The sequence below is a fragment of the Dryobates pubescens genome, chromosome Z (assembly GCF_014839835.1).
Source record: "Dryobates pubescens isolate bDryPub1 chromosome Z, bDryPub1.pri, whole genome shotgun sequence".
Classification (NCBI taxonomy): domain Eukaryota; kingdom Metazoa; phylum Chordata; class Aves; order Piciformes; family Picidae; genus Dryobates; species Dryobates pubescens.
Window position 1 is genome coordinate 70,458,961 of NC_071657.1, and position 17,047 is coordinate 70,476,007.

A 17,047-nucleotide genomic window follows, 5' to 3' on the forward strand; every position below is an offset into this window, starting at 1 on the left:
ATTTTTTTTTTAATGTCTGATTTAGAATTCTTTGGGATTTTAATTTTTTATTTTTTTTTAAAAATCAGCTGTACCAGCATAATAACGATTAATCAATCCCAACAAAATAAAACCACAGGTTCTCTTTTTAGACAAGTATTATGCTAGTTAGAAACAATAGTAGTTAAAGACAAAAATTTTAGTATTATGTAATACCAGTGTTGTTATTTCTAAGGATCAAGCTGTCATGCTATTTAGGATGGCATGAACGCTTGTAAGATAGAATAGAATGAATTAGAATAGAATAGAATTAGTTAGAATAGAATAGAATAGAATAGAATAGAATAGAATAGAATAGAATAGAATAGACCAGGTTGGAAGAGACCTTCAAGATCATCGCGTCCAACCCATCATCCAACACCACCTAATCAACTAAACCAAGCACCCTATCAAGTCTCCTCCTAAACACCTCCAATGATGATGACTCCACCACCTCCCCGGGCAGCCTGTTCCAATGGGCAATCACTCTCTCTGTGTAGAACTTCTTCCTAACATCCAGTCTAAACCTCTCCTGGTGCAGCTTGAGACTGTGTCCTTTTCTTCTGGTGCTGGTTGCCTGGGACAAGAGACCAACCCCCATCTGGCTACAGCCTCCCTTCAGGTAGTTGTAGAGAGCAAGAAGGTCTCCTCTGAGCCTCCTCTTCTCCAGGCTAAGCAACCCCAGCTCCCTCAGTCTCTCCTCATAGGGCTTGTTCTCCAAACCTCTCCCCAGCTTTGTTGCCCTTCTCTGGACACGTTCCAGCAAGTCAACATGTTTCCTGAACTGAGGGGCCCAGAACTGGACACAGGACTCAAGATGTAGCCTGTGGTGTGAGAAAATATGTTACCATGATTTTCTGTTGCACCTTTTTTTTTTTTCTGTCTAGAAAAACCCACAAATGATACAACATTTTCTGCTTGTAGAACTTCCCTGTGTCTTTCTGTCATCCCACACATCAGCCATTTAACCTTACTCTGATTTTAGTTAGTGAACTTAATTTTTTAAGTCTTTGTAGCCTGAAATGCCTTCCCCCGCTTCCCCAGCTTAGTTCTTCAGAAAGTGTCATAAAATCATGCATGCTTTCTAACATCTTCAGCAGCTTTTGCTGGAAATAGCCCACTAACATTCTTCCTTTGAAGACAACATGTTTTTATAGTATTTCATCACTAGAATTTACTATGTGGTTTATCTCACAGTGACTATCCCTTGATATTCTCCCTGCAGCAGGGTGCCAGAGGAAACTCTTTTCAGTCTAAATACAGCCTGTTAAATTGTCTGAGGATTCTACCATAGTGATTAAAAAAAAAAAAAAAAGGAAGTTTTTTCTTCTTAATTTTGAGCAATGCATATGTGATTTATCGTGTTTCTTTCTAAGTGTGGGAGCAGCTTTTGCAACCAAAAAGGTTTTTAATCCGCCAGTGCCATTTGCTGAATGCATTTTTTGCTTGCCTTTGCTGTTCTCTCATATGGTAACTGCTACCATGCTGCCTTTTCCCCTTGTCTTCTATTTCATAGATGATAAAAGTTTCTTTTTCTTGTGGATAGGATAGAACAGAATTGAATAGCAAGAATGGAATGGAATTAATCTCCATGCATTTATTTGCATGTACACTGAATGATCTGCACACATATTTGTGGTTTTGCCCTGTGCAAAGGAAGGATGTTGTCCTCTGTTCTTCAGTCATCTTCTGGACTGTAATTCTGATAAACTCAGTGTCTGTAGATTAGGCCTGAGCTGTGTTGTGGTGGGGAAATGAGTGTGTTATTTGCACCCTTTGTATTTAAATCCTATTTTTCTCTAAGCTTTCTTTAGTTGCAGGGAGACCATATTACTTTTTGTAATGATACCTTCCCACCACAGTGGCTGTTATGCTGGAGGAATGCCAGGAAGTATTTAAACCTCCACAGGGCCTTGATAGTACAAATTATTTTTTGGTGGTAAAGGTGCATGAGAGAATTTCTCATTGTAATGAAACTACAAAATGCATTAAATATAGAAAACTTTTTTCTTCTTACATACAGATATTTTTAGCTTGCATAAAATATTAAACAACCATAAATTATCTCTATATATAGATATCTCTAGTTGGTTGGGCTTTTTTAGAATCACTGCATGGTGATGGTGGGATGGAAGAATTGCATGACACTTTGCCAGTCCAAACTATATTCTAACCTTAAGTGATTTATCAGGGTGCTGCACTGCAAAAGGCTGGTCTGATTATCAGAAAGGCTTAGCAGTAAGATTCTTTATCAGAAAAAAAACAGCATGTTTCCTAGGCTTCAACACATGTTGGTTTATGTTATCAAGTAGGTTTGCTGATTTAAGCAATCAGAAACCTGTCATTTCTATTTTAATAAAGAATTTGCCTGGTCTCTTTTGCCTGGTGACTTGTAGGGACATAGGCTGGGGAAGGATACATGGAACATTAGCACAGCTCAGGGCGTGATCCTGTTTCTTCTTGCTGAGGAGTGGAGTTTTTGCCATATGGAAAGACTATCCCAGAGTTAGTGGATCCCAGGGGAACAAAGCCAGTTCTGTATAACAGTCTGCTTGTGACTCTTACCATCACACCACACAATTACTTCATTTTGCATCCTGGCTGTGCATCTTTATTGTCTGATTAATGTGGGGCCAGGCTCTTTGCCATAGTCTTCTGCCATTCATTTTCACCATTGCATTTCCTTAAAGTATCTTCCAGATTGACAATGTGTTTCATAGATGATTTTGTGACATAGGTTAAAGCTTCTGAACCTGAGCTCTTTTCTAAGTGCACCTTTGGCTGTGGTCTGCTATTGATGACCTCTGCACATGTGCACAACCCAACCAGATCTTGAGAGCCCCTCAGATGTCCAGGGGCCTGATGAATTAAAATAGCCTGGGTCTGAATGTAAACACAGGTCTTGAATCCTGTCATAAGCTGTATGATCCATTCACAGAGAGTTGTAAGTGATGAACAAACACTAAAATGGTTCTGGGTACATGTCTTGTGAACTGCATTGTAAGTGTCTGAAAGCATCTAAATAGAAGTTGTTAGAGATTAACCAGTCTGTTGATTCTGTTTAAGACGTGCTGACTGATATTTTCTTTTGTTCATCTTGCATTAATGCCTTGTAAACGATCAGATTTCACGTTCATTGCTAAGTAAATGCTATAATAAATATTAATGTATTGCTGCTCTCAAAGTACCTATTGAGAACTTTAAATTTCTCTAAATATATTCTCAGAACCTCTTAGAGTAACCAAGATTACCTGTAGCATTTTCCACAGCAAAATTACCCTGTGATGTTGATTGAAATTGTGCCAGTGCATCTGCCATAAGAACATTAATGTCATGTCTAACTGAGACACATGCACCTTCTATGTTCATCATTTCTAAATCCATTACAAAGGCCTTAATGGCAGCTGTATATAAAGACATGCCATAATGACATCTTAAATGCTGTCTTTAAATTCACAGCATGAAAAGCCTTTTGAAAACACTGTATGAAGAGAAAAAAAAAAAAAAAAAGAGAAAAGAAAGAAAAGAAAAAGGGTAGCTAACAGCTATGTCTTTGGTTTAGTGGAGGTCTTATATTAATTTCAATAGAAATAAATGGGTTCTGGAAAGCTAATGATGTAAATAGAGCTTTTTTGCTAGGGAATAACGTTTCAGACTTCCAGTCAGCTTGCTTGTTTCACAGCAAGCATAAGAAAGTGATTCCCAGAGTTTGGAGATGCATCAGATGGTCAGTATACATTTGGGGGAAAACAATAGAGAGAGATACAAAAAGCACCTTATAAATAAATGTTCTAAAAATCTCTTGTGGCAAGGTTATTTGTAATGGGCACGAGCTGCTCATAAAACAGTCTTTCAGAAGGAATGGGTTCTGACTGTAATTCTGTCAAGACCCTTCTGTAGTCATTGTCAGGCAATGACCTCCTTTTACTAGTCACTGCAATACAAAGCAGAAAGAGGAAAGGGGAATAGCTGGAAAAGAAGGCAGTACTAAATCTTATGGGCTTCACCCAAAATTTACAGCAGTCAGCACTGAAGCTGGAGCCAAGCATAGGTTTTTCTGAGGATGTCTCTTGGAGCTGTGTCTAACTTCCCAGTTTTTCACTTCAGTATTCAAGGCACTGAATACTTTAGGCAGTGATTTACTCTTTGAAAGGTTTACTTTTCAAACTCAAAAATCACACTGTTCTCATCCTTCAATGTCTACATTTATTTTCTTAATTACACAGTATATAATTTTGGCATGACCTTTGATCCTATCACTAGTACTGTTTGGTTATATTAATTAGGCTTTATTCTTTCAACTGTTTACTATCAGTGTTGATTGAAAGATTATAATAACACATCTGTCAAATGCTGAAGAACCATATTGGCCATCAGAGTGGCTTACTGGGCTGTTAGATCCCAACTTTATTTGTAGGTGAGCCTTGCATGACAAAACTGGCCCTTTTCTCATGCCCAATGAACTTAACAGCTGATTGAGCAAACAGCTTGCTCTTTCTCTTGTTCCCCAGTTCATCCTTATCCTTTGAAAACTGCTTTAGGCTTCTTCTTCCTTGCACCACCGCAAGCATGTACAGCACCTCAGCACGTGGGCTCCCGGAAAGGAAACACAGCACACGACGGAAAAGGGAAAAAAAATACACAAGAAAACTTAGACAAAACTTTCTTAACAAGCTTCAAGCCATAACTGAATCCTCCTCTTCTTTATCTCCATCCTTTTTTGTCTCCTGCCAAAATTGAACTGGCTTAAGACAGCTGCTTTCACCACCCCATGTTAGTGCAAGGGCAAAACCGGCTGCTCCCCCAACACAAAAGTGAGGGGAAGAGTAACACACACAAACCCGGGCTGAGATAAAGAGATAAGAGTTTAACATAACATAAGATACCATAAACACAATGTGTAATTGCCTTAGCTAATAATTTAATTAATCTAATAATGCAATACATGATTACCTTAGCTTAGCCTATTTGCACAGCAACGCAGTGAAATACACAGGGAAAACAAACGAGAATAAAACAGAAAACCAGACTCAGCAGCTATCTGACTCCAACTCTTTCTACTGCCATGACTGCAGAAAAGAGACCACGCCCAAGCACCAGGACCCCAGAAGCAGCAACCACAACAGGAAGCTTCCTATGTTGCAAACTGAACTTCAAACCCCATAATACTTTGCTCCAGTTAGCACTTTTCATTTTTTGAAGCTGTCAGAACTGCAGCATGGTATCACAGTATCACTAAGGTTGGAAAAGACCTCGAGGGTCATCGAGTCCAACCTGTCACCACAGACCTCATGACTAAACCATGGCACCAAGTGCCACGTCCAATCTCCTCTTGAACACCTCCAGGGATGGTGACTCCACCACCTCCCTGGGCAGCACATTCCAATGACGAACAACTCGCTCGGTGAAGAACTTTCTCCTCACCTCGAGTCTAAACACCCCTGGTGCAGCTTGAGACTGTGTCCCCTAATGAGGGGACATAATGCTGTATGAGTAACAGCAGCAGGTTCAGCTCAATTCATGACACTTACCCACCCCAAGACTGACCATTTTCTCCACAGATTAGCCCCCGCCCTCTCCATCCTCCAGTGTCCCTATTCAGATTGCATGTAATAGGTGTTTACAGGAGTAATAATACCTCTTTATAGAGGTGTCTCTGCCCTTTGGACCTGGCTTGTATGATCCTTTTCATTCCTAAGCAACAAGATATTTTAAAAAGTCAAGTAAACATTACTCATGGTTAACAAACTGTGGATATTCATGAATGTCAGCAGTAGGATCAAGAGCAGATTCTCTGTGCCTCAATGCAGTGCAGGACCCTGTGTGTTGAGTAGCTTTGATGTTTAGGAAATTCTTTGCAGTATAGGATGCCAGAAGATTGTAGGGTTGGGGGGAAACAAAAAAGAAGATTAAACATCATTCTGTTTATAGTTTCATGAAGATTTTATCCATGCTTAGGTACCCAAGTCTTACTCAAATATTGGCAAGTAAGAAATATTCCCTAGGAGCATGATGAAATTAAATATTTTCAAACTAACTACAAAACAGCCAAGTAGTGATGATGACTTTCAATTACCACAACTGTAGACAGAACTAAAATAAAGGAATCAACTAGAAGTAAAAAGCACGTTACTACATTTCTGAGTAGGCAGCCACCCTTGACTGCTTACAATAGTATTGTTAGTGATGTAGAACCACTGTAAAAACTGCAGGAGATGCTCCATTTCCTTTTTACTCCTGTAGTGCTTCTTCAACATTTTTCCTTTGATCACAAAATTTTGAATTATGAGGCTCTACTCAGTCATTAATTATGTCTGTTGATATGCAAGGACAGTTTTAATGTAGGTGTTATGTATGAAGGGACATAGTGTTTGTGTCACTAACTTTTAGAATAAATTATCTTGAAGCTTGAAATCTTGTCCTTTTGTCTGAAACAAAACAGATAAGACCACATATGTATCTTGCCATATAAACAATATAAGTAACAAAATAGATTCTGATATGAATGTAGTGATTTTTCCTAAAATGACTATACATCCTTACTAATATACAGTAAAAATATGGGCAAGTGAGGTTCCTTTCCAAATAATTTTAATTTTGGACTTTCCTACCTGAAATATTTTTTCAACCTACAGTAGAAATATCTATACTCCTAAAAATGGATTTTATAATATCATTGGAAAAAAAATATATTTAAAACTAAGGCATCTTGGAAGGTACCACACAATAAAGTTGCTGATAGAGTGTGGTAATTTTTCCACCACAGAATGGCATCATTATGAGAACATGAATTTTACAGGGTTATTGCAGCCTGTGACTTCCCTTGAGTCCTACTGATTTCCTCAAAAATTGTTTAACGGGAAAAGAGATCATTCTCATGGCATAAGAATCTAAGCTCCAGCTATTTTAAAGCACTATAGTGCAGCTTCAGGGCACTGGGTAGGTTATGGCCCACGTGCAACTCACATTTGTGTTTTAAGGCTACCTTCGGTACATAGAGGTAGGTCTCTCCAGCCTCATGGTCTCTGCAGAGGTCTTGGAGAATAAAGTATGTGTGTAAAGATAATGATCTTCTGTATCAGCTAACTTTTCCAGGAGGACAGATTAGGTAATCTAACATCTATTCAAGAAGAAGGGCAACCTAGTGCTTTCTTTTGGGTTCTGCACATTGGCCACAGCAACCCCATGCAGTACTACAGGCTGGGGTCAGAGAGGCTGGAGAGTGGCCAGGCAGAGCGGGACCTGGGAGTGCTGGTTGATGGTAGGCTGAACATGAGCCTGCAGTGTGCCCAGGCAACCAAGAGGGCCAATGGCATCCTGGCCTGGATCAGGAACAGTGTGGCCAGCAGGAGCAGGGAGGTCATTGTGCCCCTGTACTCAGCACTGGTTAGGCCACACCTTGAGTCCTGTGTCCAGTTCTGGGCCCCTCAGTTTAGGAAGGATGTTGAGTTGCTGGAGCATGTCCAGAGAAGGGCAACAAAGCTGGTGAGACGCTTAGAACACAAGCCCTATGAGGAGAGGCTGAAGGATTTGGGGTTGCTTAGCCTGGAGAAGAGGAGGCTGAGGGGTGACCTTGTTGCTCTCTACAATTATCTGAAGAAAGGTTGTAGACAGGCAGAGGTTGTTCTCTTCTCTCAGGCAACCAGCACCAGAACAAGAGGACACAGTCTCAAGCTGCACCAGGGGAGGTTCAGGCTGGATATTAGGAAGAAGTTCTACACAGAGAGAGTGATTGCTCATTGGAGTGGGCTGCCTGGGGAGGTGGTGGAGTCACCATCATTGGAGGTGTTTAGGAGACTTGATAGGGTGCTTGGCTGCATGGTTTAGTTGATTAGGTGGTGTTGGATGGTAGGTTGGACGCGATGATCTTGAAGGTCTCTTCCAACCTGGTCCTATTCTATTCTATTCTATTCTATTCTATTCTATTCTATTCTATTCTATTCTATTCTATTCTATTCTATTCTATTCTCCAAAGAAACAGAAAATAATTATAAACAAAGACTTCATTGCTTGCAGATCTTTCCAGTCACTGTTAGGTATTTCATCACCCATGATTTTGATCATAGAATTATCAGAGGAATAGCTATAGTTCTTACAAATATTACCAAGGGAATTAGTAAAAGACTTAATGTTAGTATTAGTTCAGAAGCCCTGTCTCCAAGTGCTTGTAAATAGCAGTTACTTTATCTTCACATTCTAAACAGACTACAGGTGACCATTTTGCAGAGGGGTTAACAAAATAATCTCTTAGTGATTTGAAATCAGTAATACAGTTGCCATTATTCAAACTCCTCCTTAGGACTGCCTTTTGAAAATCGGGCTCCACATCTGCACAACCAGGAGTCATGCAGAACAGTATTGTCTAGCACACGGGGTTGCCTTAAGGTGGTATTTGGAAGCCCACCACTGTTAGTGCCAGGTCCTGAATCAGCTGGGCAGAAAGATTTTCTAGGGCAAAATTATGCCAATTGAAATTCCAGCAGCCATGAGGTATATGTTCTATATGCCTGATGAGAAATTACTTTGGGCTCCACCACCTCAGAGTGAAGCAAAAGATCACAGCCTAGAAAATTTTCCAAAGCTTTCCTTAGGTTCATGTTTTTCATTCTTCTGTCTGTTTTGTTGTTTTATTTACTTGATTTGTATGCTGTTTAATGTCTCCTGGGGACACTGTTCAGAAGCTTCCTACCTCCACCCTGGGTGGTACAGATGATCCAAGTAGGACATCAAGAGAGTCCAGAGGATGACTCCAGCAGTCACACCCGGGACAGTGAGCTCATCTAAACCTTTTTGGATGACAACTTTTTTAGTGCTCCTGCCTGAACTTGGATGTGCTGCTGCACCAGACAGTGGTGCATCCAACCATGGTACACAAAAATTAGCCTCATCAGGCAGCATTAATACAGGGATGCAAAAAAGATTTGAGTGTCAGAGATGGATTTCTAAAACTGCATGGCTTCCAGCGGATCAGTGGCAATCTGGAGCATGCTGTTGCTGAGCAGCCTAACTCATCAACAACTAGCGTTTGGTTAGTCAAAAACCACCGCGGTGTCCAAGTCACTAGCAATGCTATTGCTTCTGTGAAGGACCTGTAAAGCATGGAAACTAGCTTTAATTGTTAGTAGGTTTCAGTATCAAAAATACAGTGTCTTGGCTTTCACTGCTTCATAGTGGAGCCTCCACCTGACCCAATTCAGGAAGGACTTGAATGCATTACAAAGCTTTCTCTTCGTATTGTAAGGCAGATACTAATTTTTGGGGGCTGGAGACACTACGAATACATAGGCATACAGCTGTATACTGTGAGGATTTTCAAGATTGCTGTTACATAAAGATCATAACTTTTGGCAATGTTTGTAACCAATGACATTCTTAGAATTATGGCTTTACTAGGACTATAAAAAAACTCACCGTATGGATTATTGAAAATTAATATCTCATCTGATAAGTACATACAGTTCATTGACATATTCCATATCAAAGTTTAAGAGAGAGATTTCTATTAAAGGTCATGGTTTCAATTATTAAAATTAATGAGCTCCTTCAGAAATCTTTGTAAAAACATTCCTTTTTTTGTTCTTTCCCCCCTCCCTTCTGATATTGTGATAAATTTAAAGAGACTTTTTTCATGCTTCCTGACCAAACTTATTATTTACCTGTCAAATTTACCCTGATTTTCTTTGCCATCTAGTTCCAGGACAGTATGAACTGGTAATAGATAAGCTGAGAGGAAACCATATGTCAAACAGCTTTTTAGTATAGCTTTATGATTTTCCCCTGCAAGTTTCAAATAAGCTCTTTTATTGTTTTGTTTTGTTTTTCATTGAAGAATTGCACTGAAAAAGCTTTTGAAACTAAGGTGGTATCAGGAAAAGAAACAGGCTTTGCAAATACAAAAGGCTACATGTTAAAACTTAGGATGCTTTGTCCAGTTGTGATACAGTCTAGCAGGGTGAAATGTAAACTTCCTTACTGAACTGGATGCCATTTATAAGTTTTGTATAGCTGGATCTAAACTTTTTGCTGGAGTTGTTTTAAAATGTGCCTTCATAAACACTTCCCATGGAGATATTCTTTGTAAAAATAAACGTTAATAACTGACTGACAGAGCATTTACAGAAATGCAGTCTCAACTGCCTTCAGGTCCCAGGGGACTGCTGTACAGTAAACCCAAATTTATACAAAGAATTAAATATAAAGCAGAACAGAAAAAGAAAATGTGAGATGATTGTTGCTGTTTTCCTGGAATTAAAATAGTGACCCCTTCCTGTTATTTTCACTGGAGCATATGGGTGGGCCACAAATAGTGGTGTTTAATTTTGGATCTCTGAGTGTTCTAAATGGATCTGTTTGTTAGGAAAGATGCCTGATTATGGCTGGAATATGTATATATACAAGATAACTTCATTGTAGGTGGAAGTGGTGTTCCCTAAATTGCCTGTCAAGAATGCCTTAATCCTACTTAGCAGAATTGCCTGCATCAGTGAGACACATCATTTCCATACCCATTCATTTAGGAGACTCTCTGCTGAGAATGTCAGAGATGCTAATTACTATTAGCTATGGTGATCCCTTAGGAATTAGGTTGAGATTGAGAAGTTACTGAAGTTACACTATATTAAAGGATTAAAGTTAGGAGTTCTGCTCCTTTTCTTATTCTTTTTTTTTTTTTTTTTTTCAATTTTTAAAAATTTTTTATTCTCTCCCCCTTTTGTTACTTGGGAAGCAGCTGTCACAGGCAGCCTTGGAGCTCTTGAGGTGACCACTTTGTCCTCTTCAGGACTACTTTATTTGCTGCCAGTGCTGTGCATAAGCAAAAGCAGGACGCAGTGGTTGTATCTGCAGCCTGTTTTTTCCCCAGAGAAACCACTCTACAGAAAATATCAAGGTCCTTCAACAAGGCACTGATTTTAAGTTAAATCATCTGCTTTGGTGAAGTGGCAACAAAACTTGAAAGTTCATTTGAGTACCACTATGGAGCAACACACGCAGCTTGGAGTTAGGCAGAAGTCAACCAGGAAATCCTGTTCTGTTATCAGGGGGGTTCTGAGAGGGGGGCTATTGTTACAGTATCACAGTATCACAGAATCACCAAGGTTGGAAGAGACCTCAAAGATCATCGAGTCCAACCTGTCACCACAGACCTCATCACCAGACCATGGCACCAAGAGCCACGTCCAATCTCCTCTTGAACACCTCCAGGGATAGTGACTCTACCACCTACCTGGGCAGCACATTCCAATGACGAACGACTCTCTCGGTGAAGAACTTTCTCCTCACTTCGAGTCTAAACCTCCCCTGGCACAGCTTGAGACTGTGTCCTCTTGTTCTGGTGCTGGTTGCTAGAGAGAAGAGACCAACCCCTTCCTGTCTACAACCACCTTTCAGGTAGTTGTAGAGAGCAATGAGGTCACCCCTGAGCCTCCTCTTCTCCAGGCTAAACAATCCCAGCTCCCTCAGCCTCTCCTCATAGGGCTTGTGCTCAAGGCCTCTCACCAGCCTTGTTGCCCTTCTCTGGACACATTATTAATATCTGAACAAATTTTCATAAGAAAAAAAGTAATGAGGTAAATTTTAATTCAGAACAGAAGTTAGAACTGACAGACTTCTGTGCTGCTGTTGTTAAAATCTCCAGGACAGAAGCTCATGTTATATAAAGGCCTGTATCCTTTACAAATCTCTCCTGATTTTAAATAAATAAATCTCAGAGTTAGGTCATTGTAGGCAAATTTTTATTTATTTGTTTCTACTCTACTTCTGCTATTTTTTTCTTGCTTGATTTGCTCTCTGCATATTTTTCACAACAAAGCTAAACTTTTCAGTCGTGGTTTTATTCCTTTTATTGAGACTACAGCTCGTACTGAGAGGAGCTGAATTCTGTTATCTTAGGGAGTACAGCACTGTCATTAACGAGTCAAAGCTGTAGAAATTTCATTACATATGCAGAGAATGAAAAGTGAATATGATAGATTGGAAGGTATACATTTTTACACAATTGACTCCTATATATCAAAATAATGTAAGAGTCTACTTTAAGTTATAACTGGACTGCTTATCTTAAACCAGTCTACAGTCTCTCTACAACTACCTAGAGGGTGGTTGTAGACAGGAGGGGTTTGGTTTCTTCTCCCAGGCAGCCAGCACCAGAACAAGAGGACACAGTCTCAAGCTGCACCAGGGGAGGTTTAGGCTCAAGGTGAGGATAAAGTTCTTGACAGAAAGAGTTGTTTGCCATTGTAATGTGCTGCCCAGGGAGGTGGTGGAGTCACCACCCCTGGAGGTGTTCAAAAAGGGATTGGGTGTGGCACTTGAAGCCATGGTTTAGTTAGTCATGAGGTGTTGGGTGACAGGTTGGACTTGATGATCTGAAAACCGCCTCTAACCATCAAATAATACCACTTTTCAAAACAAACAGCAAAAAACCCCATCAGCAGTTTTTTATTTATGGTCTTTAATCTTCTTAGCACAAATGTGTTCAGTACTTGGACTATGGTTCCCTTTCTTGCTCTCTTCTCAATCTTGCTTCTTGCAGTTATTTGCTTGCACAAGGTATATTTTATATTTATTGGGAAATTTCCTTTTCTTCCTCAACATGTCTTGCTTTAGGTGTTTCAGTGAACTGGCTTTCCTCAAACAATATTCTTGTCTGAATTTAAATTTGTATTTTTCTTCTCAAATATGTAACTCTCATTCATTTGGCATTGCATAATTTCAAAGTAAGAAGTTCTTGGAGCACAAGTCCTATGAGGAGAGGCTGAGGGAGCTGGGGTTGATTAGCCTGGAGAAGAGGAGGCTCAGGGGAGAACTTACTGCTCTCTACAACTATCTGAAGGGAGGTTGTAGCCAGCTGGGGATTGGTCTCTTCTCCCAGGCACCCAGCACCAGAACAAGAGGACACAGTCTCAAGGTGTACCAGGGGAGGATTAGTCTGGATGTTAGGAAGAAATTCTTCATAGAGAGAGGATTGCCTATTGGAATGTGCTTCCAAGGGAGGTGGTGGAGTCGCCATCATTGCAGGCATTTAGGAGGAGACTTGATGGGGTGCTTGGTTGTATGGTTTAGTTGATTAGATGGTGTTGTATGATAGGTTGGACTCGATGATCTCGAAGGTCTCTTCCAACCTGGTTTATTCTATTCTATTCTATTCTATTCTATTCTAAATTTAATTTTGTGGTAAGTCAAGGAATGCTACTGCCTTAAAATGGTGATGAAATTTAGACAGTCAACATTTTCAGCATGAAAAACCAGGTTTGTGTTCAAGACTATCTCTCATTTTTTTCAAATGATTTTATGTCAAGCAGTGAATAATATTTTCTGAAGCTTTCATTGGCTTTTATTCAAGCACTATAAATTAATTCATTAATGGGAATTATTTTTGGGCAGCAGTAGAGAGTGTGTGCTTAAAGTCTTCTGGTGATGCATGATAGTTTGTGTTTCAAGGGTATGCAATGTTCTCATTAGTAGTTCTAACCCGAGAGGTAGTTTGACTTAGAAGAAACAAAACAAACAAAATAAATAAATAAATAAATCTGTATTGATCAACCATTATGTCCAAAACAGTCTGGTACTATTTGTAAAACTGCATTCTAGGCTGCCTGAATGAGAAGTCTCCTTCTTAGCACTGAAAAGGTAAACATTCTCACAACAGAAATTTATTGCAGAGGTTTATTTAAAACATTTAGGTAAATATTTTTTATTCTGTTTGGTTTTAATAGGTCACAAAAGCAGAAAAGGGATTAGACTGAGATGTTCAGTAGAAAGCAGAGACCCTTTCCCAGCCTGAGATGAGCACAGATGCAGTATGCTAGAAAGAGGCAATGCTTCTTCTCCATTTTTCTTGCTTGAGCACCAGTGAAACTGCTGTAGGAGACAAACAGGGTTTATGTCTAAATGGTAAAGTATGCTGAGCATGAGGGCCAGGAGCACCATTATATAATACACAGGTAAAAGCACGGAGAACTTATTTATTTAACATCAGCATTATGTAAGTTTTGTGTATGTAGCTAACCTCTAGATCTGCTTTCGGCAAAAGCTGACTGTGTGGGAGGTGAAGAACAACATGGAAGGGTAAGAGCTATGGCAGTAAAATTGCTCAAGTTTGTTTGGTTCTTGACAGTCAGCTCTTCAATGTGTATTAATTAAGAAGGGGACAAATTTAAGACTTGATATTGGAAGATATAAAATAGTGTTAGTGTAAATGTTAGGTATACTGACCTGGGTATACTGCCAGTATATAGTAACTAACAATCACAAACATGTTTCCAGCATTTAGCACAGGAAAAGCCTATCTAGTTAAAATGTATTGTGGAGAATCAGGCTGTAATTTAACCCCTTTCAGCATTTATTAAAGGCAATGTATCTTGTCTATACTGGACTTTGAGACTTGTTAGCTTGTTCCTGGGAAATATGTCAGCTAATAACCTGTTGTCACCCCACAAAGGTCTGTGTCTGATATAGTATAGTGAGTGCTGGTGGAAGCAAAGAAGTTCTGGTATTTAAGGATGTGCTCCATTGTAAGCAGTGGTTGCAGTGGCTTCAGGCAATCTCCATTTCCATGTTTAATTAATTCACCAGTGTTCCTGGTCAGAAACACCTATTTTTTGAGAAACAATGAAAATGTTTCTTGTATGTTGTGTATTTCCTTCCTGTTCTATATTCAGTAGATGTGCATAACGACTGTAAAAGGACTGAAGGAATAGGACCCATTATTTACTTTCTGTGAAAACCTTTCAAATTATGGTGTCTTTCATCCATGTGAAGATTAAACCTTCCTAAAACACACAGAAAGTAATAATCAGGGAAGTTGCCATAGTAGCATCAGCTTCAGTCACCACATTATTATTTAATATATTCCAGTTGAAATGTGTGCTGTTCTGGATATCATTATGTTGAAAATTCAAAGTAATTAAAGATTTTGTTTCTGAAGCAGGCATACCAAACAAAAGCATGCTACAGGATGTTGATAGCTGGCATAAAAATGGCTACATATCTTCTGAATGCATGTAGAGCAAGGTAAGGCAGGATTTTAGCTTAAGGAAGGATCTGGCTGTCGACATTGGAGTTTCAAATACATAATTGCCAAAGCAGAGAGGGGCTGGTTTTTTTAACTAGAAAATGCATCTTTTATGTCTTTGTGTGATAATTTATGTGTAAACCAGATGTGAAAGCATAGCTTATGCAGTGATGATGGAAGTTAAATTCACAGGTAAATGAACCTGAACTTTACTTACCTTCAGCAGTTAGTGGAAGCCTAGACAGGTTATGGGTTGGGATGTGTTAGGAATTCTCCATTTTCCTTTCAGACTGCAGCTACTCTTCGTCAATGTCAGAGGTTTAATCTGAACCAGGATCACCTGTTCCACAGGTGTTACTACTTTTTATGCTTGAGTCTGGCTCCATTCTCCTGACACTCACCCTTTAGATATTTCGATTAGATGCCCTTCCCCCACTATTCTCCTCTTTTCCAGGCTAAACAGACCCAGCTCTCTCAGCCTTTCTTCATAAGGTAGTTCCAGTCCCTTAATTATCTTAGTGGCTTAGTCAAGGGAATGATATTTTTCTAGTTTAAATTTGGTCTTTTTGAATTTCCCTTTACGTCATCTGTTTGTTTTGACACCAGCTGCCCTCAAAACCTGACTGAGCAGTGTGGAGATTTTAATAAAAATAAACATTAAATGTTTTAAGAATTGTCTTGTAATACTTCATATTCAAGTTCTTTTCAGCTCTAGTATTTTTCCTTTTGGCAGGGCCAGAACGAAGGGATTCCATTTTGGGTAGCCCAGATGTCATTGAAACCGCTCCAAGAAGAAAGCGGAGACAAAGGACAGCAAAGCCTGCTGGGACAGGAGCTAAGGTGGCTGCTTATGAGACAGAACTGCCACACAAGGAAAAGTAAGCAGTTTTTAAATGTATTGAAATATTTTTTATATCTACAGATGTCAGAGGGTTAGTTGTTCATGTTTGGGCTTTTTTTGTGTGTGTTTTCTTGCACTTTCATCTTTCAGGTGGAGCACTGTTGTGTTGCATTCTTTATAGTCATATACAGTGATTTTACCCAACTTTGAATACATGTGAATATTAAATTGGCAAGCCCAATGAAGCCATTGGGTTTAATAGACCTCTAAAGTCACAGTGGTGAAATTCTTTTCTCTGACAGACTGGAATAGAATAGAATAGAATAGAATAGAATAGAATAGAATAGAATAGAATAGAATAGAATAGAATAGAATAGAATAGAATAGAATAGAATAGAATAGAATAGAAATTAACCAGGTTGGGAAAGACCTTTGAGATCATCAAGTCCAACCTATCACCCAACACTATCTAATCAACTAAACCATGGCACCAAGCACCCTATCCAGTCTCTTCCTAAACACCTCCAGTGATGGTGACTCCACCACCTCCCTTGGCAGCCCATTCCAACAGCCAGTCACTGTTTCTATGAAGAACTTCTTGCTAACATCCAGCCTAAACCTCCCCTGACACAGCTGTCCTCTTGTTCTGGTGCTGGGTGCCTGGGAGAAGAGACCAACCCCCACCTGGCTACAACCTCCCTTCAGGTAGTTGTAGAGAGCAATAAGGTCTCCCCTCAGCCTCCTCCTCTCCAGGCTAAGCAACCCCAGCTCCCTCAGCCTCTCCTCATAGGGCTTGTTCTCCAAACCCCTCACCAGCTTTGTTGCCCTTCTCTGGACCTATTCCAGCAAGTCAACATCCTTCCTAAACTGAGGGGCCCAGAACTGGACACAGGACTCAAGGTGTAGCCTACCAGTGCTGAATACAGGGGCACAATGACCTCCCTGCTCCTGCTGGCCACACTGTTCCTGATGCAGGCCAGGATGCCATTGGCCTTCTTGGCTACCTGGGCACACTGCTGGCTCATGTTCAGCCTACTATCAACCAGTACCCCCAGGTCCCTTTCTGCCTGGCCACACTCCAGCCACTCTGACCCCAGCCTGTAGTACTGCATGGGGTTGTTGTGGCCAATGTGTAGAACCTGGCACTTAGATGTGTTAAATCTCATGCCCTTGGA

The 17,047-nt window shown here is 40.0% G+C and overlaps 1 protein-coding gene across 1 annotated transcript in view; it reads left to right on the plus strand.

The window, feature by feature from the left end:
* Positions 1-15,913, plus strand: part of XRCC4 (X-ray repair cross complementing 4) — a 131,488-nt gene extending 115,575 nt beyond the window's left edge. Inside the window, exon 7 of the mRNA XM_054178238.1 lies at positions 15,765-15,913. Coding sequence (XP_054034213.1) covers positions 15,765-15,913 — 149 coding nt within the window. The remainder of the gene's footprint in view (positions 1-15,764) is intronic.
* Positions 15,914-17,047: the final 1,134 nt, after the last annotated feature.